We start from the raw sequence: 15,570 nt of genomic DNA, 5'->3' as shown, positions 1-15,570 counted from the left end.
AAGAATATTTTCTAAGGTCCAGCATCATAGACGCAGATTTTTTATAATAATTTGAATTGTCAATACAATGTAAAGAAATATAAATGTATTTATTCAATAACCACTTGGTAGGACTCACTTTGTATTATTAATTTTTAAATTTGACCACAAGATATTACCATTTTTAATTTATTTAAATTTGATTTTTTTCCATTATTTAGAATTTCATATATTGCTTCCACTTGTTACAATTAAACTTCAATTAAAACTTTAAAAATGCATACACTCTCACACACACATGAAATCTTCTTCTATCCACGCCAAACCATGCAATTCCTTTATCTCAACAAAAACAATTTCACTTGTTAAGGAAATTTATTTCTGTTCTAGTTTTTCAAGTTTCACTTTCTAAAACTGTAATCCATGATTTACAATATGCGAATACTAATGACGAATCTGTATTACATACCGGGTGAACGAGCGTACGAACGAACTTTGATTGCGGCGCACATGAAAACATCTAAAGAAGGACTAAACGTGCTAGGGATAATGCATGACATATATAAAGGGCAACGATACCAAGCAACAACAGAAGGCAACATTGGGCGCCATCGGGATAGGTAAAGTGTCCATTTACTCCAATATCGTAAATGGAGTAAATGTAAACAATTATTACCGGCATTATTTCCACAGTTGTTGTTGTTCGGAAACAGCTGATTTTTGTTTATTGGTTGTCTAAAGAGAATTTCGAACTGGGGAAAAAGCTTTTGGAAATGGAAGTGTTTTTCATGGAAGTAGTTTTGTTTAGATTTTTTGTCTGGAAATATGTGCTTTATAACTGTAAAGTGTATTAAAAATCCACAAACACAATCAATAACTTGTGGATTCGCTTTTCTCAATACCGTACCATTTTATGTACGGCCGAATAGTTAACTTTTTATGTACTAAAATACCGAAACTTTTGTGGTTTGTATCATTACTAAAATAGCTTTGAAAGCTTCTCTTTGTTAAAGCTTTTCACCATTTCACTACCCACCATTAGCATAACCATGTTAACACAATAACATCAACTGTTATTAAAAGTCTCTGTTAAATCAGCAGAACTTACCTGAATGTTTATTACCAATTTCACGCACCATCTCCTCGTGACGATATTTCTGGTCGCGTGATATCCAATGTTGAGCAAAATTCATATTATTTTTACGCATTTGTTCGCCCAACGTTTTCATCATTAAGAAACAGGTGTGTTGCCCAGCAACACTTGTCTGGCCATCACGATCATAGAAGAATATTGAGCGGGACCATTTATTTCTATAAAATCGAGGATATTTTGAAATTTTTGCATTATTATCCAAAGGTAGTTTTTAAAAAGTTAATTTATTCTTACTGTTTCATTACATTTATTGTGAGATCTGATATGGTGCGAAAGCTCAACATTCCCGTTCTCAGCAGCATATAGAATTCATCGGCACATGTGGTCTTTTTTGCTTCAAAATCAAAGGTACCACCACCGACTGTAATCAACGGAGTGCCATTACTGTTGAAATATTTCGTGATGCGACCAACAGCAGCTAGAAAAAGGGGACGGAAATTTAGCAATTCTTTGTTGTCGATAATAGGTTTTTCTATAGAAACAGTGGACGATAACAACTTTTTCTATAGAAACAGTTGTCGATAACAACTTTTTCTATAGAAACAGTTGTCGATAACAATTTTTTCTATAGAAACAGTTGTCGATAACAACTTTTTCTATAGAAACAGTTGTCGATAACAACTTTTTCTATAGAAACAGTTGTCGATAACAACTTTTTCTATAGAAACAGTTGTCGATAACAACTTTTTCTATAGAAACAGTTGCCGATAACAACTTTTTCTATAGAAACAGTTGCCGATAACAACTTTTTCTATAGAAACAGTTGTCGATAACAACTTTTTCTATAGAAACAGTTGTCGATAACAACTTTTTCTATAGAAACAGCTGTCGATAACAACTTTTTCTATAGAAACAGTTGTCGATAACAACTTTTTCTATAGAAACAGTTGTCGATAACAACTTTTTCTATAGAAACAGTTGTCGATAACAACTTTTTCTATAGAAACAGTTGTCGATAACAACTTTTTCTATAGAAACAGTTGTCGATAACAACTTTTTCTATAGAAACAGTTGTCGATAACAACTTTTTCTATAGAAACAGTTGTCGATAACAACTTTTTCTATAGAAACAGTTGTCGATAACAACTTTTTCTATAGAAACAGTTGTCGATAACAACTTTTTCTATAGAAACAGTTGTCGATAACAACTTTTTCTATAGAAACAGTTGTCGATAACAACTTTTTCTATAGAAACAGTTGTCGATAACAACTTTTTCTATAGAAACAGTTGTCGATAACAACTTTTTCTATAGAAACAGTTGTCGATAACAACTTTTTCTATAGAAACAGTTGTCGATAACAACTTTTTCTATAGAAACAGTTGTCGATAACAACTTTTTCTATAGAAACAGTTGTCGATAACAACTTTTTCTATAGAAACAGTTGTCGATAACAACTTTTTCTATAGAAACAGTTGTCGATAACAACTTTTTCTATAGAAACAGTTGTCGATAACAACTTTTTCTATAGAAACAGTTGTCGATAACAACTTTTTCTATAGAAACAGTTGTCGATAACAACTTTTTCTATAGAAACAGTTGTCGATAACAACTTTTTCTATAGAAACAGTTGTCGATAACAACTTTTTCTATAGAAACAGTTGTCGATAACAACTTTTTCTATAGAAACAGTTGTCGATAACAACTTTTTCTATAGAAACAGTTGTCGATAACAACTTTTTCTATAGAAATAGTTGTCGATAACAACTCTTTCTATAGAAATAGTTGTCGATAACAACTTTTTCTATAGAAACAGTTGTTGATAACAACTTTTTCTATAGAAACAGTTGTTGATAACAACTTTTTCTATAGAAACAGTTGTCGATAACAACTCTTTCTATAGAAATAGTTGTCGATAACAACTCTTTCTATAGAAATAGTTGTCGATAACAACTTTTTCTATTAGAATAGTTGTCGATAACCACTCTTCTATAGAAGCAGTTGTCGATAACAACGTTTTCTATAGCAATAGTTGTCGATAACAACTTTTTCTATAGAAATAGTTGTCGCTAACAACTTTTTCTATGGAAATAGTTGTCGCTAACAACTTTTTCTATAGAAATAGTTGTCGCTAACAACTTTTTCTATAGAAATAGTTGTCGCTAACAACTTTTTCTATAGAAATAGTTGTCGACAACAACATTTTCTATATAAATAGTTGTCGGTAACAACTTTTTCTATAGAAATAGTTTTCGGTAACAACTTTTTCTATAGAAATAGTTGTCGATAACAACTTTTTCTATAGAAATAGTTGTCGATAACAACTTTTTCTATAGAAATAGTTGTCGATAACAACTTTTTCTATAGAAATAGTTGTCGATAACAACTTTTTCTATAGAAATAGTTGTCGATAACAACTTTTTCTATAGAAATAGTAGTCGATAACAACTTTTTCTATAGAAATAGTAGTCGATAACAACTTTTTCTATAGAAATAGTTGTCGATAATAACTTTTTCTATAGAAATAGTTGTCGATAACAATTTTTTCTATTGAAATAGTTGCCGAAACAACTTTTTATATAGAAATAGTTGTCGATAACGATTTTCCTATAGAAATAGTTGTCGATAACAACTTTTTCTATAGAAATAGTTGTCGGTAACAACTTTTTCTATAGAAATAGTTGTCGGTAACAACTTTTTCTATAGAAATAGTTGTCGGTAACAACTTTTTCTATAGAAATAGTTGTCGGTAACAACTTTTTCTATAGAAATAGTTGTCGGTAACAACTTTTTCTATAGAAATAGTTGTCGGTAACAACTTTTTCTATAGAAATATTTGTCGATAACAAATTTTTCTATGGAAATAGTTGTCGATAGCAAATGTTTTTCTATAGAAATAGTTGTCGATAACAACTTTTTCTATAGAAATAGTTGTCGATAACAACTTTTTCTATAGAAATAGTTGTCGATAACATCTTTTTCTATAAAATAGTTGTCGTTAACAACTTTTTCTATAGAAATAGTTGTCGATAACAACTTTTTCTATAGAAATAGTTGTCGATAACAACTTTTTCTATAGAAATAGTTGTCGATAACAACTTTTTCTATAGAAATAGTTGTCGATAACAGCTTTTTCTCTAGAAACAGTTGTCGATAACAATTTTTTCTAGAGAAGCAGTTGTCGATAACAATTTTTTCTAGAGAAGCAGTTGTCAATAACAACTTTTTTTATAGAAACAGTTGTCGATAACAACTTTTTCTATAGAAACAATTGTGGATAACAACTTTTTCTATAAAAAAGTTGTCGATAACAACTTTTTCTTTAGAAATAGTTGTCGATAAGTTGTTGTTTCTCTAGAAACAGTTGTTTCTCTAGAAACAGTTGTTTCTCTAGAAACAGTTGTCGATAACAATTTTTTCCTATAGAAATAGTTGTCGTTAACAACTCTTTCTATAGAAATAGTTGTCGTTAACAACTTTTTCTATAGAAATAGTTGTCGATAACAATTTTTCTATAGAAATCGTTGTCGATAACAAATTTTTCTATAGAAATCGTTGTCGATAACAACCTTTTTTCTATAGAAATAGTTGTCGATAACAACTTTTTCTATAGAAATAGTTGTCGATAACAATTTTTTCTGTAGAAATGGTTGTCGATAACAATTTTTTCTGTAGAAATGGTTGTCAATAACAACTTTTTCTATAGAAATAGTTGTCGATAACAACTTTTTCTATAGAAATAGTTGTCGATAACAACTTATTCTATAGAAATAGTTGTCGATAACAACTTTTCCTATAGAAATAGTTGTCGGTAAGAATTTTTTCTTTAGAAATAGTTGTCGATAACAATTTTTTCTTTAGAAATATTTGTCGATAACAACTTTTTCTATAGAAATAGTTGTCGATAACAATTTTTTTATAGAAATAGTTGTCGATAACAACTTTTTCTATAGCAATAGTTGTCGATAACAAATTTTTCTATAGAAATAGTTGTCGATAACAACTTTTTCTATAGAAATAGTTGTCGATAACAATTTTTTTATAGAAATAGTTGTCGATAACAACTTATTCTATAGCAATAGTTGTCGATAACAACTTTTTCTATAGAAATAGTTGTCGATAACAACTTTTTCTATAGAAATAGTTGTCGATAACAACTTTTTCTTTAGAAATAGTTGTCGATAACAACTTTTCCTATAGAAATAGTTGTCGATAACAACTTTTCTATAGAAATAGTTGTCGATAACAACTTTTCTATAGAAATAGTTGTCGATAACAACTTTTTCTATAGAAATAGTTGTCGATAACAACTTTTTCTATAGAAATAGTTGTCGATAACAACTTTTTCTATAGAAATAGTTGTCGATAACAACTTTTTCTATAGAAATAGTTGTCGATAACAACTTTTTCTATAGAAATAGTTGTCGATAACAACTTTTTCTATAGAAATAGTTGTCGATAACAACCTTTTCTATAGAAACAGTTGTCGATAACAACTTTTTCTATAGAAACAGTTGTCGATAACAACTTTTTCTATAGAAACAGTTGTCGATAACAACTTTTTCTATAGAAACAGTTGTCGATAACAACTTTTTCTATAGAAACAGTTGTCGATAACAACTTTTTCTATAGAAACAGTTGTCGATAACAACTTTTTCTATAGAAACAGTTGTCGATAACAACTTTACTATAGAAACATTTGTCGATAACAACTTTTTCTATAGAAACAGTTGTCGATAACAACTTTTTCTATAGAAACAGTTGTCGATAACAACTTTTTCTATAGAAATAGTTGTCGATAACAACTTTTTCTATAGAAATAGTTGTCGATAACAACTTTTTCTATAGAAATAGTTGTCGATAACAACTTTTTCTATAGAAATAGTTGTCGATAACAACTTTTTCTATAGAAATAGTTGTCGATAACAACTTTTTCTATAGAAATAGTTGTCGATAACAACTTTTTCTATAGAAATAGTTGTCGATAACAACTTTTTCTATAGAAATAGTTGTCGATAACAACTTTTTCTATAGAAATAGTTGTCGATAACAACTTTTTCTATAGAAATAGTTGTCGATAACAACTTTTTCTATAGAAATAGTTGTCGATAACAACTTTTTCTATAGAAATAGTTGTCGATAACAACTTTTTCTATAGAAATAGTTGTCGATAACAACTTTTTCTATAGAAATAGTTGTCGATAACAACTTTTTCTATAGAAATAGTTGTCGATAACAACTTTTTCTATAGAAATAGTTGTCGATAACAACTTTTTCTATAGAAATAGTTGTCGATAACAACTTTTTCTATAGAAATAGTTGTCGATAACAACTTTTTCTATAGAAATAGTTGTCGATAACAACTTTTTCTATAGAAATAGTTGTCGATAACAACTTTTTCTATAGAAATAGTTGTCGATAACAACTTTTTCTATAGAAATAGTTGTCGATAACAACTTTTTCTATAGAAATAGTTGTCGATAACAACTTTTTCTATAGAAATAGTTGTCGATAACAACTTTTTCTATAGGAAGAGTTGCCGATAACAAATTTTTCTATAGAAATTGTTGTCGATAACACCTTTTTCCATAGAAATAGTTAACGATAGCATCTTTTTCTGTAGAAATAATTTTCGATAACAACTGATTTCATAAAAATATGTATCGATAACAACTTTTTCTATAAAAATTTATGCCCATACCATTTTTCCTCTCCCTATTTTGTCCTCCTTACTTACCCAAACCATAATCACACGTCGGTCCAAAAATGGCATGGGCACACTTCTTTACAATGCCATCCATAACATTGACCATGGCATAGGCTGCATCACATTTGTCGTCGTGTGGCATCCATTCGATGTTTACATACGACGGCAATAAACCACTTTGATGGAGCAAATCTTCAGCAGTTTGTAAAATCGGTACTACACGCCTTAACGATGTCACATAGGTATCGTTATCGGGCAATAATACTAAAGCACGTATTGTACAATTGTATGCTGCAAACGGATTACGCAAGTCTTCACCAATAGGCGACGAAGGAGACGGCGAGGATAAATTCCGAAATATATCAATTGTCTGATTATCATCATTGACAGAGTGATGCATTGCATGGTAATAGATTTTGTCACTGTCAGCTTTCATCAACCACTTGGGTCGACATATGGCTTCACAGGAACGACTGGGTTCGTCACGACAAGCGGCTGACACCAGCAGCGATGGTAAGTGCAGCAAATAATGGGGCAAGATAAGGATGAGCACTAGAATGCAAATTATGTTAATGAGATCAAGGCGGAAGGATGATTTTTTCCTTCTAGCTACTACTCCTGCCAGAGCTGCGGATTCTGATGAAGGCGATGATGATGCTGCTGCTGTCGATGCAATTGAGTAATGATGTGTAGCAGCATTCTGCATTGGGAGTTCGTGATTAGACTTCATGGATTGCAGGTACGATAGTATGTTTTTGCTTTGGATAGTTGTTATTGTTGTTTGTTGTGTGGGAAATTGGCTAATAATACTGCTTAGTAATTTGTTTTGTTGCTCCTGCTGCTGCTGGTTTCCTTGATTGCAAAGAAGCTCTTGCAGAGGAATAATTTTGTTGCTGTTGCCTTCTGCTGGTTTGTAGTTTTTACAATCATTAGAATGTTTTGGCTTTGGCTTCTTTGGTTGTTTCTTAATCTTCGCCTCTAGACAAGCAACAGCCTTAATGATAGTCGGAACACCATTATCAAACTCATTTGCATAATTGTGATCCAGTTTGGAATATGGCTTCATGGAACCCTTTTTTCCAATTTTTGATGCTGCTGCTGTTGTTGATTGGGAAACATTGTTGCTGTTGGGATGGTCGGTGACCTCATTCGTGGTGTTTTCCCTATCGGCCAGCTTAACTGTATTCTTTGAATTGTCTTGACCTGGTTTTCTATTGACCATTGGAGAAGTGTATTTCTGTTTGCAATGTTCCCACTTCTTGTCAACATTTTGCAACATTGTGTTGATAGCATGTTGAGGTTTTATTTTAACTGCTGCTGCCTCTGTTTGCATAATCCCGTTATTATTATCCTTATGGTCTGTTGTGCATTACTTGAAACTATTCACGTGGCAGCAATGGTGTGCGTCATCACCTCAATTTCAAAAATTCTTAGAAACGTGAATCTTCGTTTGGTTTCTATTTTTCTGCTTCTGGACAAAAGTGTGTTGTTTCCTGTTTTGTGTCAATTACAGTAGCATGTTGAAGTTTCTTGGAAGCTATAAATCACCAAAACCATGAACCAGGAGTGCATTGCTCTTGCACAAAAAATCTGAAAAGAAAAAAGAGAAACATTTTAAGATCTGTTCATTTTCAAATAGAAAAAATAGACAAATATTTCATTCCAAAAAGTTGCTATCTACAAGTGGTCTGTTCCAGAACTATTTATTTCGATATCATAAATTTGTTATCGAAGTAAAAAATTTGTAGATTCTTGCATGTTATCGAAAAGACCAACGATTTTGCATCGACAAAATTGTAATCGACAACTGTTTTCATAGAAGTTGTTATCAACAACTATTTTTAAACGGGGTACTCAAGATCAGTTTCGAATAGTGTCAAACTGTCAAAAACATCAAAACATTTTGTGGTTGGCTGATGACTGCAAAAAATGAACGGCCACACCAAAAAGCAACCGATTATTTGAGCAAAAGTGATTGTGTGTACGTCGCTTAATATAGAAAAAGTTGTTATCGACAACTACATTTCTATAGAAAAAGTTGGTATCGACAGCTATTTTCTATAGAAAAAGTTATTATCGACACTTGTTTCTGTAAAAACAGTTGTTATCGATAACTGTTTCTATAGAAAAAGTTGTTATCGACAACTGTTTCTATAGAAAAAGTTGTTATCGACAACGGTTTCTATAGAAAAAGTTGTTATCGACAACGGTTTCTATAGAAAAAGTTGTTATCGACAACTGTTTCTATAGAAAAAGTTGTTATCGACAACTGCTTGTATAGAAAAAGTTGTTATCGACAACTGTTTCTATAGAAAAAGTTGTTATCGACAACTGTTTCTATAGAAAAAGTTGTTATCGACAACTGTTTCTATAGAAAAAGTTGTTATCGACAACTGTTTCTATAGAAAAAGTTGTTATCGACAACTGTTTCTATAGAAAAAGTTATTATCGACAACTGTTTCTATAGAAAAAGTTATTATCGACAACTGCTTCTATAGAAAAATTTATTATCGACAACTGTTTCTATAGAAAAAGTTGTTATCGACAACTGTTTCTATAGAAAAATTTGTTATCGACAACTATTTCTATAGAAAAAGTTGTTATCGACAACTGTTTCCATAAGAAAAGTTGTTATCGACAACTGTTTCTTTAGAAAAAGCTGTTATCGACAACTGTTCTTCTTCTCGACAACTATTTCTATAGAAAAATTTGTTATCGACAAATATTTCTATAGAAACAGTTTTTATCGACAACTATTTCTATAGAAAAAGTTGTTATCGACAACTATTTCTATAGAAAAAGTTGTTATCGACAACTATTTCTATAGAAAAAGTTGTTATCGACAACTATTTCTATAGAAAAAGTTGTTATCGACAACTATTTCTATAGAAAAAGTTGTTATCGACAACTATTTCTATAGAAAAAGTTGTTATCGACAACTATTTCTATAGAAAAAGTTGTTATCGACAACTATTTCTATAGAAAAAGTTGTTATCGACAACTATTTCTATAGAAAAAGTTGTTATCGACAACTATTTCTATAGAAAAAGTTGTTATCGACAACTATTTCTATAGAAAAAGTTGTTATCGACAACTATTTCTATAGAAAAAGTTGTTATCGACAACTATTTCTATAGAAAAAGTTGTTATCGACAACTATTTCTATAGAAAAAGTTGTTATCGACAACTATTTCTATAGAAAAAGTTGTTATCGACAACTATTTCTATAGAAAAAGTTGTTATCGACAACTATTTCTATAGAAAAAGTTGTTATCGACAACTATTTCTATAGAAAAAGTTGTTATCGACAACTATTTCTATAGAAAAAGTTGTTATCGACAACTATTTCTATAGAAAAAGTTGTTATCGACAACTATTTCTATAGAAAAAGTTGTTATCGACAACTATTTCTATAGAAAAAGTTGTTATCGACAACTATTTCTATAGAAAAAGTTGTTATCGACAACTATTTCTATAGAAAAAGTTGTTATCGACAACTATTTCTATAGAAAAAGTTGTTATCGACAACTATTTCTATAGAAAAAGTTGTTATCGACAACTATTTCTATAGAAAAAGTTGTTATCGACAACTATTTCTATAGAAAAAGTTGTTATCGACAACTATTTCTATAGAAAAAGTTGTTATCGACAACTATTTCTATAGAAAAAGTTGTTATCGACAACTCTTTCTATAGAAAAAGTTGTTATCGACAACTATTTCTATAGAAAAAGTTGTTATCGACAACTATTTCTATAGAAAAAGTTGTTATCGACAACTATTTCTATAGAAAAAGTTGTTATCGACAACTATTTCTATAGAAAAAGTTGTTATTGACAACTATTTCTATAGAAAAAGTTGTTATCGAAAACTATTTCTATAGAAAAAGTTGTTATCGACAACTATTTCTGTAGAAAATGTTGTTATCGACAACTATTTCTACAGAAAAAGTTGTTATCGACAACTGTTTCTATAGAAAAGGTTGTTATCGACAACTGTTTCTATAGAAAAAGTTGTTATCGACAACTGTTTCTATAGAAAAAGTTGTTATCGACAACTGTTTCTATAGAAAAAGTTGTTATCGACAACTGTTTCTATAGAAAAAGTTGTTATCGACAACTGTTTCTATAGAAAAAGTTGTTATCGACAACTGTTTCTATAGAAAAAGTTGTTATCGACAACTGTTTCAATAGAAAAAGTTGTTATCGACAATTGTTTCTATAGAAAAAGTTGTTATCGACAACTGTTTCTATAGAAAAAGTTGTTATCGACAACTGTTTCTATAGAAAAAGTTGTTATCGACAACTGTTTCTATAGAAAAAGTTGTTATCGACAACTGTTTCTATAGAAAAAGTTGTTATCGACAACTGTTTCTATAGAAAAAGTTGTTATCGACAACTGTTTCTATAGAAAAAGTTGTTATCGACAACTGTTTCTATAGACAAGTTTTCATCGACAACTGTTTCTATAGAAAAGTTTTCATCGACAACTGTTTCTATAGAAAAAGCTGTTATCGACAACTGTTTCTATAGAAAAAGCTGTTATCAACAACTGTTTCTAAAGAAAAAGCTGTTATCGACAACTGTTTCTATAGAAAAAGCTGTTATCGACAACTGTTTCTATAGAAAAAGCTGTTATCGACAACTGTTTCTATAGAAAAAGCTGTTATCGGCAACTATTTCTATTGAAAAAGTTGTTATCGACAACTGTTTCTATAGAAAAAGTTGTTATCGACAACTGTTTCTATAGAAAAAGTTGTTATCGACAACTGTTTCTATAGAAAAAGTTGTTATCGACAACTGTTTCTATAGAAAAAGTTGTTATCGACAACTTTTTCTATAGAAAAAGTTGTTATCGACAACTGTTTCTATAGAAAAAGTTGCTATCGACAACTGTTTCTATAGAAAAAGTTGCTATCGACAACTGTTTCTATAGAAAAAGTTGCTATCGACAACTGTTTCTATAAGAGCTGTTATCGACAGCTGTTTCTATAGAAAAAGTTGTTATCGACAACTGTTTCTATAGAAAAAGTTGTTATCGACAACTGTTTCTATAGAAAAAGTTGTTATCGACAACTGTTTCTATAGAAAAAGTTGTTATCGACAACTGTTTCTATAGAAAAAGTTGTTATCGACAACTGTTTCTATACAAAAAGTTGTTATCGACAACTGTTTCTATAGAAAAAGTTGTTATCGACAACTGTTTCTATAGAAAAAGTTGTTATCGACAACTGTTTCTATAGAAAAAGTTGTTATCGACAACTGTTTCTATAGAAAAAGTTGTTATCGACAACTGTTTCTATAGAAAAAGTTGTTATCGACAACAAGTTGTTATAGACAACTGTTTTTATAGAAAATGTTGTTATCGACAACTGTTTCTATAGAAAAAGTTTTTACTGTGGAAATAAGTGTTATCGACAACTATTTCTATAGAAAAAGTTGTTATCGACAACTGTTTCTATAGAAAAAGAATTTGCCATCAACAACAATTTCAAACAAACTATAAGACAAACTATAAGAATTTGATTACTTTTAAAATTATCACCTACTTCAAAAATCGTTGAAAAGAAACGATTTTCCAATAGCCTTAGGCCAATGACAATGTTTATGGGTGGCGTTGGACTCGAGGTGATTTGTCATTTATGCCAATCCTCTTATCAGACAATCGATAATCGCAAGAGAAAGCAAAGACCATATAAAAATAATATAAAAACAATAAAATTGAAATCAATGCCAATTATTTGGGTGAAATTTTTAAAATGTATTCAATTTAAATGTCCTACCAAAGAAATGGTGAGTGTTTTCTGTTGACACAGCATTTATCCTGTCATTTAAATAAAGGATGTGCTAACCATATTTCATGCCATTGTTCTGTACATTTGGCCAACATTTTGACACGTATATTTTACCGCAAAATATTAAAGGTCATGGCGTTCAACTTTATTTAACGAACGCAAATAAATATTTTTAAACAATTGTGGTATATGATTAATGCCAATATTGCAATTTTTGTTTAATTGCTTTTAATAAAGATTAAAATGTGGAAGGCAGTTGGAGTGCTTGGACGGAAATATTGGTTACTCATGAACAATATGATTTATTATCCTATTGTGAACTGCATATACCATGTGTAGCTTTTGTATGCTAAGTTCAATTGAGGGGAGATATATTGATGGACCCATTAGATATGTACATACATGTATATTTTGGTTAATAGCTTACATCCTATCTAACTAGCATCCAATATAGCATGATTGCATTTCTCTGGAATTCAAATCAGAAATGTGGGATCTGTGCAAAGAGTATTGCAAGTTTTCTATCAACTTCTTACAACCACAAAGGGCAGCTACCACAACGACTTTATGAATTCACCACTGATGTGCATACATATACTTCATGTAACGGGCACTTTGGTATTAAATTCATTGTCAATTTCGTTTAAAAAGTTTTAACCAAAGTTTGACAAAAGCCCTTGACTTTCAACTAAATGGTTATTAATAAAAATAAATAAAAATAGTTCTCGATAATAACTTTTTATATATAAATAGTTTTCAATAACAGTCTTTTCTATAGAAATGGTTGTCCGTAGAAACTTTTTTCTGTCGAAATAGTTGTCGAAAACAATTCTTTTTTATAGAAATAGTTGCCGATAACAACTTTTTGTATTTAAATAGTTGTCGATAACAAATTTTTCTATACAACTAGTTGTCCATAGCTACTTTTTCTATAGAATTAAGCGGGCTACACACGATAAGTTTGACTGTCGATGTTGCGGAAATATCGATAACTGTCAAACTGTCCAGCAACATCAAAATATTTTGTGGTTGCCTGATGATTGACAAAAATTAACGGCCACACTGGCAAGCAACCGATTATTTGAGCAAAACAGATCGTGTGTACCCCGCTTTAGTTGTCGATAACACCTTTTTCTATAGAAATAGTTGTCAATAATTTTTTTTTTCAATAACAGCCTTTTCTATAGAAATAGTTTTTGATAATAACTTTTTCTATAGAAATACTTTTCGATAACAATTTTTTCTATAGAAATAATTGTCGATAAAATTTTTTTCTATAAAAATAGTTGTCGAGAACAGATTTTTTCTAACAAAATAGTTGACGAATACAATTTTTTCTATTGAAATAATTGTCGATGACAATTTTTTCTGTTTAAAATTCTTGGTCTGTTCCAGAACTGCAAAAATGAACAATTTTTTACTATTTATTTCGATATCATAAAGGAAAAAAATGTTAGCATAATACAATTTTGTAGATTCTTGCAGGCTCTGGAACAAGCATTGTGTGTGTTAAATGTGTTTTTGGGTATGTCAAATGTGTTGCGATACTTGGCAACAGTCCCAGATGTTTTAATTTTAGCTACAGTATTACAACACAATAGGTGTGAATATATATGCCACTGGCAGGACACAAGAATAAATGTATAAAATTATAACAGTAAATAAGTTCAACATTAGTTGTGTTCCTTTACTTGTCTGAGGTTACAATTTTTAACCTAAAAAGTGTTTCCCAAAAAAGTGATAAAACTGGAAGCAATTTTTTAGAGATAGAGAACAAAAATGGCATTCTCTTCTACCACAGGCTACCAGAAAAATTTCTTCGGGTAAAAAATGATAGAACTGATTTTTCGACATTTGTTTGACGATTATTTGGCAATGAAGAAAAAAATTATAAAAAAAAACAAAAGAAAAAAGCGAACGCTGACAAAACAAAATTAAAAACAGTGAAATAAAAGGATAAAATAGATTTTTTATGTTTCTTTTCCGTTCCTTTACTTTTTTGGTAAAACTGCTCATGAGAGAGCAATTTTCTCATTTACCACTTTTACCATTAAAAAAGTAAACGAACAAAGCTATTATGTACATTTACACGGCCAAAAGATTGTCGTATTCTTTCAACAACTTTCCATTTTTGGACACTTTCCAAATAAAATTCAATTTCATTCAAGTCCACTTAGAGCCATGCCACCCACATTTGTTTTTGTTTCAATTTGTTTAAAAAATAAATAAAGATATTTTATCGTTGTTGAAAAAAACCAATATTAAATTTAATCCTCTTTGACTTCCTTGTTGCGGTTCTTTTAAGTGTAACTTATCTTCGATGGTGAATGATGTTCTGTTTTTCTTTCATAAAGTCATAAAGCAAAGTTTTAAGGAAAATTTAACTCTTGACTACGACTACAGTTAGGATGAACTTTTCCCGAACACGTTTAACAATGAAATTTATGGTGTGCAATGGCACGGCATATGGTGTATATGTTCGAATAGCTGTGAAAGTGTTGGAATTTGTTATTTACACCGTCAAGTGATAGTGAGAAAATTTTACCTGCACATGGAAAATTCTACGGTATTTTACAACACAAAGGAATGTGTGTTTATGTAAACTTTGTTAAGCCGTATATTAAAAAACAGGCTTTAGAAGCAGTTGCTTTTAGAATATAATATCAATGCCAATTATGTTGCTAAGGAGGATGATATTTTTTAATCAAGTTGAATTAAAATGTGGAATAAGGGAAAGATTTAAGATATCAATTTATTACATATAAAATAATAAATACGAATATAGTTGTCGATAACAACTTTTTCTATAGAAACAGTTGTCGATAACAACTTTTTCTATAGAAACAGTTGTCGATAACAACTTTTTCTATAGAAACAGTTGTCGATAACAACTTTTTCTATAGAAACAGTTGTCGATAACAACTTTTCTATAGAAACAGTTGTCGATAACAACTTTTTCTATAGAAACAGTTGTCGATAACATCTTTTTCTATAGAAAGA

At 30.2% G+C, this 15,570-nt stretch overlaps 1 protein-coding gene across 3 annotated transcripts in view; it reads right to left on the bottom strand.

The window, feature by feature from the left end:
* The window catches only part of LOC141398470 (atrial natriuretic peptide receptor 2), a 513,388-nt gene that overhangs the window by 393,967 nt on the left and 103,851 nt on the right, over positions 1 to 15,570 (bottom strand). For 2 of the 3 annotated variants that reach the window (XM_073975758.1, XM_073975761.1), the window contains 3 exons: positions 6,809 to 8,368; positions 1,367 to 1,550; positions 1,088 to 1,290 (listed from right to left, as the gene is read on the bottom strand). In XM_073975758.1, the coding sequence (XP_073831859.1) occupies positions 1,088 to 1,290; positions 1,367 to 1,550; positions 6,809 to 8,111 (1,690 nt within the window). In that variant the 5' untranslated portion in view covers positions 8,112 to 8,368. Of the gene's footprint in view, positions 1 to 448; positions 513 to 1,087; positions 1,291 to 1,366; positions 1,551 to 6,808; positions 8,369 to 15,570 lie in introns of those variants that run through there. The other variant, XM_073975817.1, reaches the window with a different exon arrangement.

This window comes from Musca autumnalis, unplaced genomic scaffold, assembly GCF_047663935.1.
Source record: "Musca autumnalis isolate F117 unplaced genomic scaffold, ASM4766393v1 scaffold_1, whole genome shotgun sequence".
In the NCBI taxonomy this organism is placed as follows: domain Eukaryota; kingdom Metazoa; phylum Arthropoda; class Insecta; order Diptera; family Muscidae; genus Musca; species Musca autumnalis.
The sequence above is the reverse complement of the archived record's forward strand: the minus strand, read 5'-3'. Positions and strand labels throughout refer to the sequence as shown.